General features: G+C 46.5%; 1 protein-coding gene across 1 annotated transcript in view; it reads right to left on the bottom strand.

The window, feature by feature from the left end:
* LOC132836719 (B-cell lymphoma/leukemia 11B-like) overlaps nt 1-24,766 on the bottom strand; it is a 45,909-nt gene extending 21,143 nt beyond the window's left edge. The window contains exons 1-2 of the mRNA XM_060856128.1: nt 24,520-24,766; nt 8,752-9,057 (exon numbers count right to left, since the gene is read on the bottom strand). Of these exons, the coding sequence (XP_060712111.1) occupies nt 8,752-9,057; nt 24,520-24,571 (358 nt within the window). The 5' untranslated portion in view covers nt 24,572-24,766. The remainder of the gene's footprint in view (nt 1-8,751; nt 9,058-24,519) is intronic.
* Nucleotides 24,767-25,044: the final 278 nt, after the last annotated feature.

Genomic DNA, 25,044 nt, shown 5'->3' with positions numbered 1-25,044 from the left:
GTGGAAGCTCAGCCTTTGAGCCATAGTCAAAACAGAGTTTAAAAGCTTTCTATTTATCCAGGACATCAAGGGATAGCACCAGAAAATGGTGTTGAGATAAACAATCAGCCATGACTATATAATAAAGGATTGTACGATATCCCAGCACCAGAGTTATCCCAAAATCCCAGTGAAGAAAAATATGAAAAATAATAGCAGGGATTTGGAGTGTCAACTATGGAGCAGATAGAAATTATCTCCTTGGTGGGATAGTGGGGGTGGTGAAAGAGAGTAAGATACAGGAGGTGTTAAAGGAGTAGAGAACAAGAGGGAGTATTGCATCACCTTGAAATTACATTCTGATGTCAGAAAGCACTTCCTTATTCAAAGGGGAAGAAGTAACAAGAAACAGGGGTACTCAATGAAATGGCAAGACAGTGGAACAGAAGGATCTTGGAGTGCTTGTTCACAAATCCCTAAAGGTGCCAGGGCAGGTAATTGGTGGTTAAGGCAGCATATAGGATGCTTGTCTTTGTCATTTGAGGCATAACGGCAGGGAAGTTATGTTGGAGTGCACAGAACTTTGGTTAGTTCACAGCTAGAATACCATGTGCACATTGTGGGAAGGATGTGATTACACTGGAGAGGGTGCAAAGGATATTCATCAGCATATTGTTTGGAACAGAGCATCTTAAGAGTCATTAGATATACAGCATAGAATGGAATACTCCCAGCATATACACGCTTCAGTCCAACTCGTCCATGTCAACCAGATATCCTAAATAAATCTGGTCCCATACGCCAGCATTTGGCCCATATCCCTCCAACCCCTTCCTATTCATATAACCCATCAAGTTGCCTTTTAAATGTTGTAATTGTACCTGCCTCTACCAGTTCCACTGCCGCTCATTCCATACACGCACCACCCAAAAAGTTGCCTCTTAGATCTCTTTTATATCTTTCCCCTCTCACCCTAAACCAACGCCCTCTAGTTTTGGACTCCCCCAGGGAAGAGACTTTGTCTAATTATCCTAACCCTTCCCCTAATGATTTTATAAATCTCTATAACGTCACCCCTCAGCCTCTGATACTCCGGGGAAAATACCCCCAGACTATTCAGCCTCTCCCTATAGTTCAACATCCTTGTAAGTCTTTTCTGAAACCTTTCATGTTTCACAACATCCTTCCGATAGCAGGGAGACTAGAATTGCACACAGTGTTCCAATGGTGGCCTAACCGATGTCCTGCAAAGCTGCAACATGACATCCCAACTCCTACACTCAATGCACTGAACAATTAAGGCAAGCATACCAAACGCTTTCTTCACTATCCTGTCTACTTGGGACTTCACTTTCAAAGAACCATGAACCTGCACTCCAAAGTCTCTTTGTCCAGCAACACTCACCCGGACCTTACCACCAAGTGCATACGTTCTGCCCTGATTTGCCTTTCCAAAATGCTACAAACAGAGGATAAGCTCACGTTGTTTTCTTTACAGCAGAGAAGGTTGAGGCGGTGACCTGATATGGGCGAATCATATTATGAAGGACTTGGACAAGGTGGATAGAAAACAGCTGTTCCCCTTAGCTGAAGGGTCAATAACAAGGGGACTCACTTTTAAGGTTTACGGGATCCTTGAAGGCAAGTTTTTTTGTCACCCAGAGGCGAGTAGGGGTCTGGAATACACTGCCTGGGACAGTAAATGAGGTGGGAAACCTCACAACCTTTAAAAAGTACTTGGATGAACACTTGAAGTATTCAGGCCATTGGCCTAGTGTGGGAAAATGGGATTAGTGTAGATTTAGTGTACTTTAGGCAGTACAGACTCGATGGGCCAAAGGGCTTTTGTACTGTATGGTTTTATGCTACTATGAAACCAGGAACTCCCTCCCCTAAAAGGCTGTTGACGCTAGCTTTCCATGACAAATAACGACAACACTGAGCTCCAGTGGAATGGAGAGAGTCAAGGGTTACGAAACCAAGGCGGGAACTGGAATTAAGATAAAAGCCGACCATGATCTCATCAAGTGGTAGAACAGGTTCAAGAAGTTGAATGTCCAACACCTGCTGCCTGTGACGCTAAACTGGGTTTGTTCACACTACAGAAACAAATCGTAGGAGGAGAATTCAGAGAGAATTGTGAAGGGCTTTGACAGACTAGACTGGGAGAAACTTTCCGCTGGAGGAGTGAGGATCAGTAACCAGAGGATACAGGTTTAAAGATAATTGGCAAAAGAACCAGAGGGGAGATAAGATGACTTTTTTTTTCCCCACAACAAGTTGTTGTGATCTGGAATGCAGTGCCTCAAGGGCAGTAGAAGCTGAATGTTATCATTTATTATGAAGAGATCTGAATACAAAAGTAGGGAGGTTATGCTTCAGTAGTACAGGGCATGGGCAAGACCACATCTGGAGTATTGTGCACAGTGTTGGCCCCTTTGTTTAAGAAAGGACGTAGATGTGTTGGAGGCAATTCAGAGAAGCTTTATCAAACTAATATCTGGAATGGGAAGGTGTTTTTGCTGGAATTTCAAAGAGTAAAGGCAATTTGATTGAAACGTAAGATCCCAAAGGGTTTTGACAGGCTGGACATGGACAGGATGTTTCTCCCTCTGCCTCTTATGTGAAAATTTAAAACTATGGGTCACTGTTTAAAAATAAGGTGTTGACCATTAAAACAGAGATGGATTGCATCAGAGGGTCATGTGTCATAGAGATGTACAGCATGGAAACAGACCCTATGGTCAAACCCGTCCATGCCAACCAGATATCCCAACCCAATCTAGTCCCACCTGCCAGCACCTGGCCCATATCCCTCCAAACCCTTCCTATTCATATACCCATCCAAATGCCTTTTAAATGTTGCAGTTGTACCAGCCTCCACCACTTCCTCTGGCAGCTCATTTCATACACGTACCACCCTCTGCGTGAAAGAGTTGCCCCTTATATCCTTTTCATATCTTTCCCCTCTCACCCTAAACCTATGCCCTCTCGTTCTGGACTCCCCCACCCCAGGGAAAAGACTTTGTCTACTTATTCTAGCCATGCCCCTCATAATTTTGTAAACCTCTATAAGGTCACCCCTCAGCCTCCGATGCTTCAGGGAAAACAGCCCCAGCCTGTTCAGCTTCTCCCCATAGCTCAAATCCTCCAACCCTGGCAACATCCTTGTAAATCTTTTCTGAATCCTTTCAAGTTTCACAACATCTTTCCGATAGGAAGGAGACCAGAATTGCACGCAATATTCCAATAGTGGCCTAACCAATGTCCTGCACAGTCGCAACATGACCTCCCAACTCCTGTACTCAATACTCTGACCAATAAAAGAAAGCATACCAAACACCTTCTTCACTATCCTATCTACCTGTGACTCCACTTTCAAGGAGCTATGAACATGCTCTCCAAGGTCTCTTTGTTCAACAACACTCCCTAGGACCTTACCATTAAGTGTATAAGACTCTGAGGAATTTTGTTCATAAAGCATTGGGTGGAGAGATTCTCGATAAGCAAGGAGCTGAAAATTTTTCAGGAGAGGTGGGAATATAGAGCAATCAAGTCAGCCATGATCTTACTCAATGGCAGAGAAGGCTTCAGGAGCCAAATGGTTGACTCCTGCTCCAAACTCATTACATTCAATATTCAATCGTAACTTTGAAAAGGGAATTGAAAACAATTAGACGGCTATGGGGAAAGAGTAGGTGGTTGTGTGTTACAGTTCACTAGGGGTGTTTGAGTTGCTATAGCGACATACACTTTTAGATTTGCGGAGCTATGGATAGCGGTAGAAAGAGGCTCCAGTTTTGTTATATCACAGGGCTGACTAGCAGTCTCACCTGCTCTTACTGCCTGCCATTTGCAGGAATTGATAACCAACCTTTATTGGCTACATTACAAACTCACCTTCCTTCCAATCAAGTCCTAGGGCTGGACTTAACCCTGGAGCTTCTGGCTCAGAGGCTACCCACTGAGCCACATGGGCTTCTCTAAAGAATAGGTAAATGGGACTAATTGGGTAACATTCACATCACATAAAAACCAGGCAATGACTACCTCCAACAATAGAGAATCTAACCCTCATCCCTTGACATCCAATGGTGTTATCATCATCTTTTTCAAAACAGCTGTGGCAGATGAGATGGGCTGAATGGCTTCCATCTTTCTACATTGCCCAGTAGCACTTTTTCTCTCTGTTCTTTCTCCTGTAAGATCTTGACAGAGTTTCAAACTCCACACTTCTTCATGAGAAAAACCATCCCTTACTACCTCAATAACATTATCCAGTCCAAGACTGTCTCAGGTCGTCAACTGCTGAATTCCTCAATAGTCCTTTCCTATCTCTAGACTTGACTAATTCTGACTCACACCTGGCAAACCATCATGCCCCTGTTGATAAGTAAAGTGACAGAATGCATCAACAAATAACACTATCAAACAGTACTTTTAACAATAATCTGCTCACTGATACCCAGTTTGGCATCCACCAAAACCACTCAGCTCTTGATCTCGTTACAGCCTTGGTTCAAACATGGAACAAAACAACTCATTTCCAGGGGTCATGATGTGGAGGGGCTGGTGTTGGACTGGGGTGGACAAAGTTAAAAATCACACAACACCAGGTTACAGTCCAACAGGTTTACGTGGAAGCACTAGCTTTCAGAGTGACGCTCCTTTATCAGGTGGTTGTGGAGTATAAGATCGGAAGAGACTGAATTTACAGCAAAGGTTTACAGGGGGTGGTTTAGAGAGACAGCCCTTGACATCAAGGCTGCATTTAATCGAGTGTGGCATCAAGGAGCCTGAACAAAATTGGAATTATTGGAAGTCATGGGGAAAACCCTCCATTAGTTGAAGTCATTCCGGGCACAATAGAAGATGGTTAAAGTTGTTGGAAGTCTGTCGTCTTAGTTTCAGGACATCTTTGTAAAAGTTCCTCATCAATTACCTTCCCTCCATCATAAGGTCACAAGTGGGGATGTTTGTTGATAATTACACAACGTTCAGCACCACTCATGACTCAGGTACTGAAGCAGTCCATGGTCAAACATGACACCATTTGGATCTATTCAGGTGTGGGCTGTGAGGTGGCGAGTAACATTCACATCACATAAAAACCAGGCAATGACTATCTCCAATAATAGAGAATCTAACCCTCATCCCTTGACATTCAATGGTGTTATCATCATTGAACCCCCATTATCAAGATCCTGGGGTTACCATCGACCAGAAACTGAACTGGACTAGCCATAGACATATTGTGGTTACAACAGCAGGTCACAGGTTAGGAATCTTGAAGCATGTAGCTCACCTCCTCACTCCCGTAGCCTGTCCACCATCAATAAAGCACATGTCAGGAGTGTGATAGAATACTACTCGCTTGCATGAATGACCGCAGCTCCAACAACATCGAAGAAACTTGGCACCATCCAGGACAAAGAAACCTGATGGATTGGCCTCACACCCAGAAGAATCCAGTCCCTCCACCACTGACACTCAGTAGCTGCAGTGTGTGCCATCTACAAGATGCACTGCAGAAATTCACCAATGCTCCTTAGAAAGCACCTTCTAAACTCAGGAGCACTAGAAGGATAAGGGCAGTAGATACTGTATACTAGGGCACCACCAGCACCTGGAAGAATTCCCTCCAAATCAATTGCCATCCTGACATGTAAATATATTGTCATTCCTTTACTGTCACTGAATCAAAATCCTGGAATTCTCTTCCTAACGCCACTGCGGTCTACCTCCAGAACATTTATTGCAGCGGTTCAAGAAGACAGCTCACCGTCACCTTCTCAATGGCAACTAAGGAGGGTCAGTAAATGGTAGCCAGGCCAGCAAAACCCACATCCCATAAATCAACAGAAAAACTCACACTCAGCCTTGTTTTCCTGTCAACCACGCTCAGTAACCAACACTGGCTTCCAGTCAAGTATTGCCTTAACTTTAAGACTCGCATCTTTGTTTCCAAAACCCTCCATGGTCTTCCTCCTGTCCCTCCTCCTCAAATATGTCCTTAATTTCCTCCAGCTGCATGACCCTCCAACGATTTCAGTCCCACCTGCCAGCAGCCAGCCCATTTCCCTTCAAACCCTTCCTATTCATATGCCCATCCAGATGTCTTTTAAAAGTTGCAATTGTACCAGCCTCCACTACTTCCTCTGGCAGCTCATTCCATACACGTACCAACCTCTGTGTGAAAAAGTTGCCCCTTAGGTCTCTTTTATATCTTTCCCCTCTCACCCTAAACCTATGCCCTCTGGTTCTGGACTCCCCACCCCAGGGAAGAGACTTTGCCTATTTACCCTATCCATGCCCCTCATAACTTTATAAACCTCTATAAGGTCACCCCTCAGCCTCCGATGGTCCAGGGAAAACAGCCATTGCCTAAGGATGGGAGAGTTGGACCGAAGGGTCTGTTTCCGTGCTGTACATCTCTGACTATCTTCAATTCTGGTTTCTTGTTTGTCCCTGATTTTAAACTGAGCCACCTTGGGACCCTGAGCTTTGATATACCCCCCCTAAACCCCTCCACCTCACTTGGAACATTCTCCCCTCACTCTGGTGTTCTTGCACTGTAAAGTTCATAGACTGACGGAAGCCATCGAGTGGCGCTGCTCAGGAGACAGGAATGACTGAACAACCTCAACTCTGAAAGGTGACCTAATATTGATCTTTAAAATCCTGAAGTGGTTCGCTAGAGGAGACACACAAAAGATGTTTCCACTTCTAAAGGAGGGGATCTAAACCAGGGGTCATAAATATAAGATTAGTTACCAGTAAATCCAACTGGGAATTCAGAAAATAAAAATGCAGAGTCGGGAGAGCCTGGAATTTGCTACACAGGCAATGCTCAAGGTCAGTTGTATTGACGCACTTAAGGCAAGCGATAAACACATGAGGGAGAAGGGATAGAAGGCTGTACTGATGGGGGTGAGATGAAGCAGGACAGGAGAGCTTAAGAGCAAGAGTAGGCCATTCAGTCCTCCAATCCTGCTTGACCAATCACCTGGATCATGACTAATCTGCTATCTTCACGTCATTTTCATCAGAAACAAGAAACAAGGAGCAGGAGTAAGCCATTTAGATCCCCAAGCATGCAGTACCGTTCTAGACCACAGTTGGTAATCTACCTCAATGCTATATTTCTACACTATTCCTTGATGCCATTTGTAACTAGAAATCCAACTTTTTAAAAAAAGCATTAACAGAATGTAGGCATTGCTGGCAGGGGCAGTCGTTATTGCCCATCCCTAGATGCCCCTTGAGATGGTGGTGAGCTGCCTCCTTGAACCACTCTCCTCCCATGTGCTCCGAGTAGATTCTCAATGCTGGTTGGGATGGAGTTGCAGGATTTTGACTCAGTGACAGGGAAGGAACGCCAATATATTTCCAAGTAAGGATGGTATGTGACTTGGAATTTGTAGGTGGTGTTGTTCCCAGGTATCTGCTCATGATCTCGGTCTTGAATTTATTCAATGGTTAAGCCCCCAACGCCCTCTGGGGTACAGAATCCAAACTTTCACCACCGTCCGAGTGAAGAAATTCCTCCTCATCCCAATCTTATTCTGAAACTTTGTCTCCTGATTCTAGACTACACTTTTTATCTGTCTGTTCTTTCTACATCCTGTTGAGACCTGTATCAATCACACATGCTTCAGTTAGGTCACTTCTCATTCTTCTGACGTCTAGCAAGTACATGGCTCAGTCCTTCTTTCGTCGTCATCATCATCATCAGCGGTCCCTCACAGATGAGGATGACTCTCTTCCACTTGTGGGGTGAGTCCATAGGTGGCTGTACAGACCAGTGTGTTAGTTACACTTGGGGCAGAAGAGGTGGGTGCGGCAACACGCTCCTTACACAGTCTCTGCCTGGCTTCCACTTTTTCCCAACGTCTACCTCTCGAGGTGCTCGACGCCTTCCTGGATGCTCCTTCTCCACTTTGTGGCGGGGGAGGGGGTCTTGGGCCAGTAATTCCCAGATGTCGATGGGAATGCTGCACTTTGCCGTTGAGGGTACCACTGACGGGCTTCGTCTGTTCACTTGGGGCTTGCCTGCCATTTGGAAGCTAGGGGTAGAGCACCTGCTTGGGGAGTCTCATGTCGATGTGCCCAGTCCACCGCAGCCAATCAAGGTAGTCGATGTTGGGGATGTTGGTGTTTGATGCGACGTTCTTCCCAGGGATCAGTCTGGTGAATTCTGGAGGTTTGCAATGGATTAGAAGCGTAGAGCCAATGGGCCAAATGGCAGTGTTTCTGCATTATCAAAAGATAGCACTTATACAGCTATTCTTCACCAGGCATCTCAAGGCTCTTTATAGCCAATCGAGTACTTTTACTGAAGTGCAGTCACCGTGCTAATGAAATGTAGCAGCTAATTTGCTCTCACAAACAACAATGTGCTGATGACCTGATAATCTGTTTTCTTGTGATGCTGACTGAGGGAGAAATATTGTCCAGGAAACCAGGGAGCACTCCCATGCTCTCCTTCAAAACAACGTCATGCAATGCTTAACATCAATCTGAGAGGACTCACGGGGCCATCTCTTGGGAAAGTCAACACTCCAGTGGCAGGGCACTCCCTCAGCACTGCACTGGAGTATCATCATTGATTTTTGTACTCAGGCCCCTGTGTGGGGACTTGAACCCAGGACCTTGAGGCTTAGAGGCCAACATGCTACCAATACAGCTGTGTGCAATTTATCCAAAACTCACAAGCAGACAACATTAATGATAATTGAAGTTTCTTTTTATAAAGAAAAAAAGCAGACTTGCCTCCCACGGGATTGTCCTCCACTCCAATCTCTGAAATGCTGGCTGTATACATGTCCTCGCTGGTCACGAGTGGGTCGGCCGTTGACTGCTGGGCAGCGAGAGGGGAATGCGGACCCCCGCCCACCTCTCGGAGGCGGGTGGGCCTCTGGCAGCGGCTCTTCTTGTGCTCAATGAAGCCCAGGATATTACGGAGGAGGAAATTGCGGCCACACTGGCCACAGGTCAGGAGGTCCTGGTGCCGTGGGTCGGGCTGTGGAGGCATGGCAACCTTCTGGCCCGAGGCCTCATCCAACTCTGCGTCCTCACCTGCAAAAGAAAAAGGCCAATTTTTAGTCGGAGTTTTACAGCACAGAAACAGACCCTTCGGTCCAACTTGTCCTAAATTAATCTCAACTGAAAATATGTTGCTGGAAAAGCGCCGCAGGTCAGGCAGCATCCACGGAGCAGGAGATTCGACGTTTCGGGCATAAGCCCTTCTTCAGGCAGGGCCCTTCTTTCCTGAAGAAGGGCTTATGCCCGAAACGTCGATTCTCCTGCTCCTCGGATGCTGCCTGACCTGCTGCGCTTTTCCAGCAACACATTTTCAGCTCTAATCTCCAGCATCTGCAGACCTCACTTTCTCCTCCTAAATTAATCTCATCCTATTTGCCCATATCCCTCTAAATCTTTCCCATTCATAAAACTACTCAGATGCCTTTTAAATGTTAGCCATGATGTGGAGATGCCAGTGTTGGACCAGCATAGACTAAAGTCAGAAGTCAAGTGAGCCAGGTTATAGTCCAACAGATTTGGAGATGCCGCTCTTGGACTGGGGTGGGCAAAGGTAAAAATCACACAACACCAGGTTATAGTCCAACAGGTTTATTTGGAAGCACTAGCTTTCGGAACGCTGGCACAACCACCTGATGAAGGAGCGTCGCTCCGAAAGCTAGTACTTCCAATTAAATCTGTTGGACTATAACCTGGTGTTATGTGATTTTTAACTTCCAACGGATTTATTTGAAATCACAAGCTTTCGGAGCGCTGCTCTTTCATCAGACTTCACCTGGTGTCGTGCGACTTCTGACCTTTAAATGTTGTTATTGTACCAGCCTCCGCCACTTCCTTCAGCAGCTCATTTCATACACTGCACCACCCTCTACATGAAAAGATTGCCCTAAGGTCCCTCTTAAATCTTTCTCCTCTAACCTTAAACCTATGCCCTCTAGTTTTGGACTCCCTCACCCTGGGGAAAAGACCTTGGCTATTTATCCTATCCATGCCCCTTATGATTTTATAAACCTCTATAAGGTCACCCTTCAGCCCCTGACACACTCCTCTCCATTCCCCCTCCTGCTCCCAGCACAAAGACAGACAAGTTTTCATTTATACTGTGCCTATGATGACCTCAGGAAGTACAAAGGTGGCATGCAGCCAATCCAGTGCCTTTGTGGCTACACACAGCAAGGTCCCACTGAGGGATACACTTACAATTTGGAGAAGAGGGTACTTCTCATTCTGATTTCTGGGACAATGGATTGTCTTATTTGGTAATATTCAAACTGGTCGGGTCTATACTCATTGACGTTCACAAGAATGAGAGGTAATCTTATAGAAGACTATAACATTCTGAGCAAAGGCTCTTGTAGTGCAGTGACAATGTCCCTATCTCTGAGCCTGGAGACGCAGGCCCTGAGGTGTATAATAACATCTCTGCACAGATCAATTAGAAAACACCTATAAGTTTCTGAAGGTAGATGCTCAGAGGATATTTCCCCTCATAGGGGATATTTAGAAATTGGAAGCACAGATTTAAATTAAACAGTCTTCCATTTGGAGACAAGGAGGAATTTCTTTCTCCGAGAGAGTTGTTAAGTCTCTGATATTGCCTTCCCCAGAGAGCTGTGGGGTTGGGTCATGGAACATATTCAAGGCTGAGTTAAGACAGTTTATTGATCAACAAGGGAGCTGAGGGTTATGGTGTCAGGTAGGTAAGCAGAGTCAAGTCTACATCAGATCAGCCACAATCTTATTGAGAGGTGATGTTAGTTAGAAAGGATGAAATGCCTTCTCTCTTTGCCCTTGTTTCTCCGGGTCTTGTAATGACCTGATCATCTGTTGACTGAAGGATAAGACAAATATTTGGCTTGGATACCAGGACATAATTTAAAATTTCCTTTCAGGTACTGGTTTTAATATTCCCTTCAGGTTTTTGAGTCACCTCTGGCAGCACTGTATTCCTTCAGTCCTGCACCATAAGTGTCAACTTGAGGTTATGTGTCGCTGGAGTGAGATTTGAATCTGGAACCTTCTGACTAGGAGGTGAGACTTCTACCCACTGAGACCAAAGTGAGGATAGAACTCTTCTCATTCAGAGGAAGGAGGTGCAGAGTGCAGTAATAACACTAATGTAATTGGGTTAGTAATCCAGAATGCAAAACAAATTGGGTTCGGAGGGATTCAGATCCCACCATGGCAAATACTTGGATAAAATTATGGAATGGAAAAGGGTAGGCTAATGGCAATCGTGTAACCAGCCTTGATTTGTAACAACCCATCTGGGTTCAGTAATGCCCTTTAAAGAAGGATGTCTACCAGCCCCTCAATGTAACACCAAGCCCACATAAATATGGCTGACTCTTTAACTGCGCTCTGGCAATTAGGAATGGGCAATGACGCCAGCCAACAATGCCCACACATCACATGAACAATTAAAACAAAAATCACTCCTGGTCAGGGTGTCATAGGCCCCACCCTGCTTAGCTGCATTTTTGTTTTGTTCATTCACAGGATCTGCATGGCCAGTATTAGATTCCCTACAGTCTGGAAACATGCCCTTCGGCCCAACACGCCCACACCAACCCTCTGAAGAGCAACCCACCTAGACCAATTCCCATCCATTTACCCCTGCCTCTAACACTATGGGGGCAATTTAGATTAGATTAGACTTACAGTGTGGAAACAGGCCCTTCGGCCCAACAAGTCCACACCGACCTGCCGAAGCGCAACTCACCCATACCCCTACTTAACACTACGGGCAATTTAGCATGGCCAATTCACCTGCCCCGCACATCTTTGGACTGTGGGAGGAAACCGGAGCACCCGGAGGAAACCCACACAGACACAGGGAGAACGTGCAAACTCCACACAGTCAGTCGCCTGAGTCGGGAATTGAACCCGGGTCTCAGGCGCTGTGAGGCAGCAGTGCTAACCACTGTGCCGCCCACTAGCATGGCCAATTCACCTGACCTGCACATCTTTGGAATGTGGGAGGAAACCGGAGCACCCGGAGGAAACCCACGCAGACACGGGGAGAATGTGCAAACTCCACACAGTTGCCTGAGGCGGGAATTGAACCCGGGTCCCTGGTGCTGTGAGGCAGCAGTGCTAACCGCTGAGTCACCGTGCTGTCCCAATTGTTACCCATCCCTAATTGCCCAGAGGGTGGTTAAGTGTCAATCATATTGCTGTGGGTTTGGATCATGTGTAGGCCAGATTGCATAAGGATGGCAGATTCTTTTCCTAAAGGACATCAGTGAACCAGATATTTTGTCCCACCACCCCTGACAATCAGTAATGGTTTAATGGTCACCTTTAGACTCTTATTTCCAGATATTTATCAAATTCAAATTCCACCATCTGCTATGGGAGGATTCGAACCAGAGCCCCAGAATATTATCGGGTCTCTGGATTAACAGCCTCGTGATAATACCTCTGGACCATCACCTCCCCTTAAGGCATCAATGAAATTACAGCACTTTTGTCCCTATTCCTCACTTTAGTGGTTCTTAACCATTGACATCTTTGTAAGGTCAAGTCCAGGCTCAATGGAAGTAGAATCATAGAATCACTACATTACTGAAAGAGGCCATTTGGCCCATTGAGTCTTTTCCAGCCCTCAAAGAGCATCCCGCCCAGCCCCAGTCCTCCCACTTTATCTTCATAGTTCCCACGGCTAATCTACCGAATGTGCATAATCCTGGACACTACAGGACAATTTAGCATGGACAAAACACCTAACTTGCACATCTTTGGACTGTGGGAGGAAACCGGAGGAAACCCACGCAGACACGGGGAGAACATGCAAACTCTACACAAAGTCACCCAAGGCTGAAATCAAACCCAGGTCCCTGACGCTGTGATGCAGCAGTGCCAACCACTGCACCACTCCCAGGCTAATCCCAAACCTAGGCTCAAGTCCAGTTGAGCTACACAGTTTTACCATCAACCTAGCTGGATCTGAATTTTCTAACAGGCAGCTCTCAATACAAACCACAAAGTTGGTCATTTTCTCCCCCTTTCACTTCTTCATAGTACGTGGGTGTTGCTAGGGAGACCATTTGCTGCTTTTCCCCAATTGCCCTTGAACTGACTGGTTTCATGGCGATAGTTGTCATGGTCACCATTTACTGAGATGAGCTTGCACCTCCTGATTTTATTAATTAATTGGACTCAAATTCCACCAGCTACCATTGTGGTATTTGAACCTTTGTCCTCACAGAATTAGCTGAGGCACCTAGATTACTGGTTCAGTATCATTACTGCTGCGTCCCCGTCTCTCCAATGTCCAGTTTCATCTTGTCATCGGAGAGTGAGATTTCAGCATCAGACCTACAACCTGACGAAGAATGCCCACGCTCTGCGTCTGAACTTCCTGCACAAACCAGACCTTCAATGTGTCCTCTGAGCTCACCCCAGTCTCATTTCAATCTCCCCATCTTTGAGTTCCTGCCCTTGCAAAGCATAGTCATCTGACGCAACATCTATGTTATTCTTTTTGATCATTAATCAACCCTTTAGCCTTCTCTACAACCCACTCCTTCATTTATCTTGCGTAGACTACATTTTCCCCTTTATGTCTTCCATATTAAGAATTTTTGTCCCACCCTTTGGTCTTTCTGTGGGCCAACCAAGAAGACTCAGCTACAAAAATAACAACTTGCACTTGCGTAGTGCCTTTAACTTGATAAAACATCCTAAAGCACTTCAGTGTCCTGTTATCAAACAGGGTTTGACACTCAGGCACTGGGGCTATTGGAACCGGTGACTGTCAAGGTTTTAATAAGTGTGTAACAGAAGGACTTAGAGGCAGAGGGTTTTAGGGGGGGGACTTCTAACATTTAGGATGCAGACAAATGAAGGAACAATTAAAATCAAGGAGATACAGTACAGGAGGAGTGCAGCGATCTTGGAAGCTGGTAGGACTCAAGGAAGTGGCAGAGATAGGGAGCGGGGATGCCAAATGAGGATTTGAAAACAAGATGAGATATTTGCATAAGGTAAAATGCTTTGCATTTGTTAGGATAGTGAACCCAAGGCTGGAAACTGCTGTGCATTGTGACAACATAACAAAGAGAAGGGTAACTGTACACCTAGTACACTTCCTTCCCACAGCTTAGCACACACAGACTTTGACCTCTACCTGTCCTCTGCTTTGGTCAGCCCTGTCGAGGAAGCTGCTCAATCCCTGACTCTCACAGGGGCCAGACCAGGTAACGGCAGCAGAATCCCTTCCCGAAGAGACAATCACTGAACCAGATGGGCCTTTACATCAATTGATGATGGTCATTATCATTGGGACTAGTTTTATTTTCCAGAACCATTAATTCAATTTAAATTCCACCAGCCATTTTGGGATTTGAGCCCATTTCCCTAGAGCAATAGCCAGGGGCCGTCTGGATTAGTAGAAACTAACACCGTGCCATCACCTCTCCCTTGGCAGACAAAGAAAAGTTGTTCCCATTAGTTCACTGCACAAAGACCAAGGAACAAGCATGTAAAGTTTTTAACTGAAAAATGTGTTGCTGGAAATGCGCAGCAGGATTTCTGAAGAAGGGCTTATGCCCGAAACGTCGAATCTCCTGTTCCTTGGATGCTGCCTGACTTGCTGCGCTTTTCCAGCAACACATTTTCAGCTCTGATCTCCAGCATCTGCAGTTCTCACTTTCTCCTGTAAAGTTTTTAAGACATATGGGGATTTATATAAGGGCTACAGAAGTTTGGGGAGGGTGGTGGTGGGTGCAGTTGTGTACTGGTAATATCACTGGACTAGTAATCCAGAACGTCAGGCTGATGTTGTGGGGATTGATGGGTTTAAATCCCATCTTGGCAGATGGTGAAATTTGAATTCAAGAAATACCTAATTTAATGGCGATCAAGTAATGACCATCACTTGTCTGAAAAACCCTGCTTGTTCGTTAATGTCCTTTGGGGAAATGAAATCTGCTGTTCTTACCTGCTCTGGCTACATGTAACACCCACAGCACTGTGGGTGACTCTCAAGTGCCCTCTGAAATGGCCAAAGCCATTCAGATGAGGAGGCAATTAGGTATAACAAATGCTAGTCCAGCCAATGACACCCGTGTACCACGAATGAATAAAAAATAGTGGGAAAATGGGAATGACAGAACCAGCAAAGGATAGTGTGAGTACAGAATGAGCTGCTAGAGGTGGTGGTGGAGGCTGCTACAATTACAACACTGACAAAAAGCATGAATAGGAAAGGTCTCGAGAGATATGGGCTAAATTATGGCAAACAGGGCAAGATTAATTTTGGATATCTGGTCGGCATGGCTGAGTTGGACCGAAGGATCTTTTCCATGCTGTGCAGCTCTATGACTGAACTCCTTCTGCAGTAATGACGCTATAATGGTTTTTCTGGATCCAGATATCGTCAAAATTGAACAAAGACACCCACCTCGACAATGTTTCATGTTTCGTGGGTGGCACGGTGGCTCAGTGGTTAGCACTATTGCCTCACAGCACTAGGGTCCCAGGTTCGGTTCCAGCCTCGGGCGACTATCTGTGCGGAGTTTGCACATTCTCCCCGTGTCTGTGTGGGTTTCCTCCCACAGTCACAAAGATGTGCAGGCCAGGTGAATTGGCCATGCTAAATTGCCCGTAGTGTTAGGTGCATTAGTTAGGGGAATGGGTCTGGGTGGGTTACTCTTTGGAGGGTCAGTGTAGACTTGTTGGGCCGAAGGGCCTGTTTCCACATTGTAGGGAATCTAATCTAATCAAGCCTCTACCACCCATTCAACCTATCTGTCAACTTAACAAGCTACCACTTTCTCTCTCACACATATCCACTTACGCATTAAGTGCATTATACATGTCCAGAGACATCAAAGGTGTTTTCATTGAATCCTACAGAATCACAGAAATCTTACAGGAGGCCATTCAGGCTATCTGCTCTTCAAATGAGCATCATTACCTAATACCAAACTCCTATTCTCCCATTGCCCTTCCATGTTATTTCTACCAAATAGTCATCCAATATTCTCTTGAATGATTCAACTGAACTACTGAACCTCCAAGCAATGCATTTCACACCCTAACTATTTGCCAAGTGGAAAAGATTTTTCTCGTATCATCTTTATTTCATTTGCAAATCTCTTTAAATCAATATCTTCTCGTTGTTGTCCTTTTACAAGTCGATAGTGTCTTCCCATCTAACCTGCATTCATATAGCAGGTATCATAATCTCAAAACGGTAGGTAACCAATGAAGTACTTCTGAAGTATGGTCAGCGTTATAAGGCAGGAAACACAGTAGCTAGTTTGTACACAGTGACCTCCACCAGAAAGGAAAATGAGAATGACCAGATAACCTGTTTTTAGTAATGCTGATTGAAGGATAAAGATTGGTCAGGACAACCATTCCTCTGCATTTTGAAACAGTGCTGAGCAATATTTGTCCCCCTCTCTATTTGTGAAGCCTACTGTATCTGTTGAAAGGTCGTACATCTGACAGCACAGTACTGGGTATCAGCCTAAACATCACACTCAAATCTCTGGAGTGGGAATTGAACCCACAGTCTTCTGACTCAGAGGCAAGTGGTGCTGACCACTGAGCCATGGCTGGCCATGACAACAAGTAAGGGGTGATTGGAGCACACTTCCTCCTCACAGCATGCACTGCCAGACGACGCAGAAGCTCAGAAACCGACCAAAGTTGCAATCAATGTTTTCCAACTGACAAAGACGGGCTTTGAGGTATGAGCTAGCCGCTGCTTCATCAGTCCTGCCGTCAACTGCAACCCAAAATTCCACCAGCGTGTATGGCATTTATGTAGCAGCCTTCACATCCTCAGGATGTTGCACAGTGCAAGGCTGGGTTATTTAGGAAACAGAAGAGGGAGACAATTTGCCTGCTAGAAGATCTCACAAACAGTACATAGATAATTGGCCAGACATTCTGTGTACTTTAAGTGACATTGGTTTGCAAAGAAGTACTGACCCCATAACATTGGGAAGCATGTTCTTCCAAATAGTGGCAGTGGGATGTTTTGACACCCACTCACACAAAGCAGACAAGTGCCTCAGTTCAAGATCTGATTAGAAACGCTGCACCTCTGTCAATGTAACACAAGCCCTTCCTTTGGCCCAGAAATGGGGTATAAGGCAACTATCACACTTGGCTTACATACAGCGTGTTTTACACTAGAATTTCCCTCTCATTCTTCAAGAAGGCACCTTCTCCTCTTTTTTATCCTGAAGACACCTGGAGGGGTCATTTTGACCTTTCCGATGGGAAAAGGGGTCAAACTGGTCGAATTAGTATCCCACCGGTCCCTCTGTTCCAGACGTCTGCCATCCCAAACAGCAATGGAGGGTATTTTGAGATGTTCAACCTATGGGTTCCGCTGAAGTCTGTCACTGGCAGCAGCAGGGGTTAATTGTGTGGGGAGGGGAGGTGCTGGTGGTGAACAACTTAAAAATGTCACACAACTTAATGCATTCAAAATGAGTGATTTGGGCAGATTAGAAACAGACAAACTGTTCCCGCTCATGATGGGACCTAGAATGAGTCAGACCAGATTTACAGTGATCAGCAAAAAAAAATGCATAAGTAGAAAGCTTTTCACACTGCAAGTGGTTAGGGTCTGGGATGGGCTGAGAGCAAAAGTGGGTACTGCAGATGCCAGAGATTAGAATCAAAATTAGAGTGGTGCTGGGAAAGCACAGCAGGTCAGGCAGCATCCGAGGAGCAGGAAAATCGACATTTTGGGCAAAAGCCCTTTATCAGGAATGGGATGGGCTGCCTGAGACTGCTTTTGCCTGAAAGGTCAATTCTCCTGCTCCTCGGATGCTGTCTGACCCGCTGTGCTTTTCCAGCACCATCCTCTCGACTCTGATCTCTAGCGTCTGCAGTCTCGCCTCCTGAGAGTGAGGCACGTTCAACAGAGGCTTTTATGAGGGAATTGGATTATTATCTGAAAAGGAGTAATGAGTGGAGTTTCAGGGAGTGGTGCTAGGTCTACTGGTTGTTTGTAGAGCCTGGGCAGACATGATGAGCTGAACAACCTCCTACTGTGATTCTGCATCACATAATTGTGATGGTATTCAGGTCTAGTTAAACAGACATCCTCAGTTCCTTATGTCAGTGATCATTCTTCAAGGGTGACTACATACAAGAGACCACAAACATGTTTGTGATGGCATGGTATAGTGGGGTAAGCACAGTCACGGCCCATCCTCTCCCTGCTACCTCTCCATTACGCCCTCATAGTACACGAATCACAAGTAGATTTGAAAGTGGAATGACAAGTTGAGGCTGTTAAAGAATTCACACACGATCCTAGGATTTACAGTACATATTCTAAAAGCAAGAAAGCTATGCCAAACCTTTAAAAACATCAGTTTACAGACCTCACTATGCAATTCTGGGCCCCACACATTAGGAAGGGTGTCAGGTCCTTGTGACAGGGTACAAAGGAGAGGTGGTAGAATTGGACCAGAGATGAGGGACCTCAGTGACATGGAGCAATTGGAGAACTCTGATTGTTCTCCTCAACGTAGGGATGATAAAGACACGATTTCATGGGGGGGGGTGGGTGGGGGTATTCAAAAGAATGAAGGGTTTCATCAGAGTAAATATGGAGAAACTGTTTCCATTGGCAGAAGGCTGAGTAACTATGGGGGCACATTTTTACAATTGAATGGACAAAGGAGTCAGAGAGGGGAGGTGAGACTAGTACACTGCAAGTTGTCATCATCTGGAATGCAATGGAAGTAGACTTGAAGATAATCTTTTGAAAGAAAACTGGGATAAACATTTGAAATGGTCTATAAAACAAATTGCAGGATAATGGGGGCAAGAGCAGTGAGTGAAACTAATTAGACAGAGCTGAAGAGCTGGTACAGGAACAATGTGCTGGATGGCCTCTTTCAGTACAATATGGCTCCATGAAAGGTTGCTTTATATTGAGATATCAGCTATAACAGACCTGGATTCCAACACATTCTGCCATGAAGACTACGTAAAAGTATAAGATTCTTAATGGGTTCAACCAGGTAGACACTGAGTGATTGGTTTTGCTAAATAGAGAATGGGGAGCAAGCATCCCAGTCTCAGGATAAAGAGTTGGCTATTTAGCATTGAGACGTGGCAAACTTTCTTCAGCGGGGAGGTAATGATAGCATCACCGCAATAGTAACCAGTCAGACCTGGTCAGTGCTTGGGAGACATTGGTTCGGATCCCATTGTGGCAGCCGGTGGGATTTAAATTCAAATAATAACTCTGGATTTTTATAGAAAGCCTACAGTGTGGAAGCAGGCCATTTGGCCCATCAAGTCCACACTGACCTTCTGAAGAGCAACCCCACCCAGACTAACACCCCTATCCTCTCCCTGTAATCCCACATCCCACGGCCAATCCACCTGACCTGCACATCTTTGCCCTATGGGAGGAAACAGAGTTTCCTAGTTCAGTCATGCCAACCATCGTCTTTTGACAATGACATTTTACAATTAGTCTCTTGGGGAAAAGGAAATCTGACGTCCTGGTCTGGGTCACAGGTAGCTCCAGATCCATAGCAATGAAGGTGATTCTGACATGGCTAAATGGCTGAAGAAACCACTCTGTTCAAGGGAAAATAGGGATGATCAACAAATATTGGCCTTACCAGTGATACACATATCCCATGAAAGAATACATTAAAGAAGGATTATAAATCTTGGGATCCTATAGCCCTGGAGCTGTGAATGCTCTGGCATCAGCTTCATTCAGGACAGAGATATAAGGAATAGTATGGGGAAGTGGGACCAATGGGGAAGATCAGCCATGATCTCGTTGAATGAGCCTATGACCTGCTCCTGCTCCTGTTGTGTTCCTAACAGGCGGTGGAGCATGACAGACGTTGTCTGGATCACTGGGGAAGGGAGTCTCGGCTGCAGCACACTGGGAGGGTGTCAGGTGAATTGCTTCAGGCCAATCTTGCACAAGGTCCCAGCGGATTGAGACCAAGCTCCAGCTGCCTGGCTCCGTGTTTGGGCAACTTTTGGCATCAGGGGAGTGGCAGCGAGGGGGGGGGGGGGGATGGTGGGAGGAGCGTCAGTGCTCACAGAGGGGTTTAGATGATGAGGAGCCATTATCTTAAAAATCGAAGTTGCGTACAACAGAATTATAAGCTGATTCTGTTACAATGTCACAGGAAACCCTTTGATGGGAGATTTGATTACTGCGCACAAAGTGACAAACACTCTGATTGTTTCCTCCACTTAATCTAGTAGACCTTAGAAATGCGATAGCAGCCTCACTCATGTAACACTCAATGTGCCCCCAGTACTGCCAGTGCCATCGACAGCCTGGTACTCATCCCCTAAGTCAGAAAACAACAACAACTTGCTTTGGCATAGCGACTTTTAAAAGGCATTTCCCTCACGCATTTTCAGACACCAAGATGCACAGGGAGATTTTGGAGCGGGCAGAGCCTAAAGGTGAGGGAGAAGTTTCTGAAGGGGATTCACAAACATTAGGGACTGAGCGCATGAAGGGAAACTCCACCAATAGTGGAGTATTGGAAATTGGGAGTGTCCAAGAGACTAGAATTGCTGAAGCATAGAGATTTCACAATTAGAGTCCTAGCGCTGTACAGCACAGAAACAGACCCTTCAGTCCATGCTGACCATATGTTAATCTAGTCCTATTTGCCTAGATCCTTCTAACCCTTCCTACCATGTACCCATCCAGATGCAGTTTAAATGTTGTAATTCATAGATGTGTATCAGCCTCCACCACTTCCTCTGGCAGCTCGTTCCATACACACACCATCTTCTGCCTCACACACAACTCCTAGGGCTTTGCTGGGAAGTAGGCAAACCTGGAATTGTGTGTGTTACTTCCCTCGTGACGAAAAGCACAAAGCTTTCTGACTGTCCCCACAGAAACCCAAATAAAAATAGTAGATTGGGGTCCATCGGATTCTACAGAAGATTGAGCGAAGACATTGTTAGTAAGGCTAGGGGCGGCCATGCCATTTCCATAGGTGTCAACGGTGATGATCTCATTGATCCCACTCTCAGCCTTATTCAACTAAACCTTGATCACACTCTCACTCAACAACCAGCAAGACCCAAACTGGTTGAGATGGGAGGCCAGAAGAGATCCGAGACCAGGAGAGCGTTCTGAAGGGACAAGGGAGCATCTGGGCAAACTCCCCTCCCAGTCTGATGGCTTAATCCCTCCTCTATGCCAAGATCGAAGCTAAGTGGAGCAGTCACATGGTAGATGCTTAATAACTCATGTTTGCTTGCTTCACTGAACCTGCGTAGCATGAAGCCATTTATACAGAGTCCAACTACAGAGGAAGTCAGGTGTGAATTTCTATAGCGTCTTCCATGACCCCCTCCAACACCAAGCATTTCACAGCCAACAAAGTATCAGGTATATTCAGGACAGAGATATAAGGAATAGTATGGGCAAGTGGGACCAATGGGGAAGACCAGCTATGATCCTGTTGAATGGCGGACTGAGCCTATGACCTGCTCCTGTTATTTTCCTAAGAAGCAATGGAGCATGACAGACCTTGTCTGGATTACTGGGAAACACTGCAGCCAATTTCCACACAGCAAGATCCCACAGACACTATGTGATAGCCACCAGCTTAAGTTGTATTAGCCCCAGAACAGAGTTCCCCTCCTCTCCATCGAAACAATGGGCCGTGGAGATTAGATTAGATTACTTACAGTGTGGAAACAGGCCCTTCGGCACAACAAGTCCACACCGACCCGCCGAAGCGCAACCCACCCATACCCCTACATATACCCCTTACCTAACACTACGGGCAATTTAGCATGGCCAATTCACCTGACCCACACATCTTTGTGACTGTGGGAGGGAACCGGAGCACCCGGAGGAAACCCACGCAGACACGGGGAGAACGTGCAAACTCCACACAGTCAGTCGCCTGAGGTGGGAATTGAACCCAGGTCCCTGGCGCTGTGAGGCAGCAGTGCTAACCACTGTGCCACCGTGCCGCCCCTTGTCGAGATCTTGTGCGTCCACGCAAAAGGCCCCTTCGTTTTAATATCTCATCTTGAGATGCCAACACCTCCGAGAGTGAGGCACTGCCTCTGTGCATGCCATTCTGGATTGCACACTCAAGTCCTCTGGAGTGGGACTTGAACCCACTGCCTTCTGAGTCAGAGGCAACAGCCCTACCCACTGGGCCACAGTCATCACTATTTGATTTACAGCAGAGGGTTTTTATGAAACAACACAAGGTTCTAAGTGCACTGGAAATAGCACAAGTAGCAGAAAGTAATTAAGATGTCTCTCTCCCCTCAGGTCAGGAACTAGGTGAGTAAGAGGTTTATCAAGGCACCTGGTCGGGACATGTCTCAATGACTGGCTCCTCCTGAAAGCCTCGTGTGTCTGACATCCAGGCTCAGTACTGGACCGGGAGAGGGGAATCAGCCTTGAAACCAGTTAACAAAAGGCATTCCCCAGTCTCCCTGTTCTTTTGTTCACCCTGTAAAAACTCCGTGGTGCACCTTGATCCTAATTCCCCCCCCCCCAGTTCCTACATCGCCCCCACCCCATTAAAAAAAAGCTTCAGTTTAAAGGCAGCGAAAAACATTCAGTGCTGGTCATGTGGTATTCTAATCTTGTAGGTCAAGTGTCACAATGAGCCATGTTGCCGTTTGAACTTGTAATGACTCCACCTTGAACCCATTGAGAATCTTCCCAGGCCAGAGTCTAACAGGCTTTGGCTATTCTGCTGGAAGGGGTGCCAACTTATCTAATGTGTCAAAACCTCCTTGACCAAAGGTCAAACCAACAACAACTTGCATTTCTGTAGCACCTTTCACACCGCATTTATAAACACATCCCAGGATGCCGTGCAGCAACGTAAGCCAACACAACTTGACACAAGGTCACATAAATCCTTTTGTGGCCTCCCCCCCCCATCAACGCTTCCATTCCCTTTTACTGTAACCTCCCCCCAGCCTTGCAATCCTCTCTGCTCCTCCCACCTCCGGCCTCTTGTACATCACCAGGCAGAAGTATCCACCTTTTTTCTCTCTCTTCCTGTAAGATGCTTTTTAAGAACATGCTCCTTTATCTAACTTTTTATCTTTTTTTATGACTCCATGTCAAATGTTCTTTGATTAAAAAAAACACGACATATTTAGAGACATCTTGATAAATTTTAATTGTCTAGATACTAGAACAGGGCATAGGTTTGGACGGGCCATTTTAAAGAGAGGGGAGGAGGGGTGGAGAGCATTTAGAAAGGGAATACCACCCTAACATCATGTGATGGTGTGCTTGGAAGCTTAGATTTAGATTCCCTACAGTGTGGAAACAGGCCCTTCGGCCCAACAAGTCCACACCGACCCTCCAAAGAGCAACCCACACCCCTTTGACTAATGCACCTAACACTATGGGCAATTTAACATGGCCAATTCACCCTGACCTGCACATCTTTGGACAGTGGGAGGAAACTGGAGCACCCGGAGGAAACCCACACAGGCATGGAGAAGAATGTGCAAATTCCATACAGACAGTTGCCCGAGATTGGGATTGAACTTGGGACCGTGGGGCAGCAGTGCTAGCCACTGAGCCACCATGCCACCCCATAGTATAGAATCCCTACAGTGTGGAAACAGGCCATTCGGCCCATCGGTTCCACACCGACCCTCCAAAGGCCATCCCACCCACCATAACCCTGTAATCCTGCATTTCCAAAGGCAAATCCGTCTAACCTGGACATCCCTGGTCACTATGGGCAATTTAAGCACTGCCAATCCACACTCACCTTGGGTTGGGATCTAGTAGATCACCCTGGGGAGGGGTGGGGGGGGGTCAGGGAAGGGTAACATGAGGGGAATGTGGCACCCTTAAGAGGCGGCCAGCCTCTAAAGGCCTTAAACTGGGCACCTGGAGGTGGGGTTATTCCCACTGGGGCTGCCTCACTACCTCAGGTCAAAGAGGAAGAGAACAGGGACACACAAGCGGCAGACTTCCTCCTTGTGCAGTGGGCAAGTGTGTCTGCTTTCTGCAACTCATTACAGGACTAACAGTTTGGAGATCCCTCACCAATTTTCATTCTGACTGAGGACAGCTCATCTCTGACTTGACACTCGACCTGGATTCAAAATAAAATGCGTGTTCTGCAAGTTGCAGATGTCCTCTCTCTCTCTCTACCTTTCAGTCTTTGAACAGAGTTAACCTCCCTACCCCCTTAGATTATGATTTTTTTAAAAAAAGGCATGGTGGAGATGCTCAAAAGCAAAGCCCTAGATTTAAAAGCAAAACTCTCGATCTCCAACCTGCCTTTACTTGTGGCTCAGACAGGGTGGCGGGGCTGCAAGGGTTAAAGCACCTCTCCAGACCTGTTTATCGGCCTATTTTCTTTCTCCCACACTTATCCCGGCTCTTTGCTTTCGTTTCTGCTTCGGATTTTTTAACTCTCTCTTTTCCGCCCAGGGTTGCCCCGCTTCGTGCCTCCCCTCGCCCCCGTTTGCCCCTTCCTCGCCCTCCCCCGGGGGGTCAGTACTCACGGTTCAGTTCGCTGCGGTGCTGCGGTTTGCTGCCTTGTTTGCGGCGGGACATGGTCCGGGGGCCGGGGTCTGGGGAAGCCTCCAGTGACCGCTCCGATCCTGCTGTCAGGCTATCATCCCCCTCCCACCCCAACCCCCAACCCCCCTCAGATCCAGACAGTTCCTGCCCCTCTCCTGCCGTGGGTCCGGGATCGGCCGCTCCGGGGCTGCGAGGCGATGAGTGAGACAGAGAGGAGCAAGTTCAAGGCGGAGAGACTGGGACTGGGGGAGGAGACAGAGAGAGAGGGAGGGAGGGAGAGGGGGAGAGAGAGAGAGAGAGAGAAAGAGGGAGGGAGGGAGAGAGGGAGGGATAGGGAGGGAGAGAGGGAGGGATAGAGAGGGAGAGAGAGAGAGGGAGGGAGGGAGAGAGAGAGAGAGGGAGGGAGGGAGAGAGAGAGAGAGGGAGGGAGGGAGAGAGAGAGAGAGGGAGGGAGGGAGGGAGAGAGAGAGGGAGTGAAAGAGGGAGGGAGAGAGAGAGGGAGGGAT

This window comes from Hemiscyllium ocellatum, chromosome 47 (genome assembly GCF_020745735.1).
Source record: "Hemiscyllium ocellatum isolate sHemOce1 chromosome 47, sHemOce1.pat.X.cur, whole genome shotgun sequence".
Taxonomy (NCBI): domain Eukaryota; kingdom Metazoa; phylum Chordata; class Chondrichthyes; order Orectolobiformes; family Hemiscylliidae; genus Hemiscyllium; species Hemiscyllium ocellatum.
The sequence above is the reverse complement of the archived record's forward strand: the minus strand, read 5'-3'. Positions and strand labels throughout refer to the sequence as shown.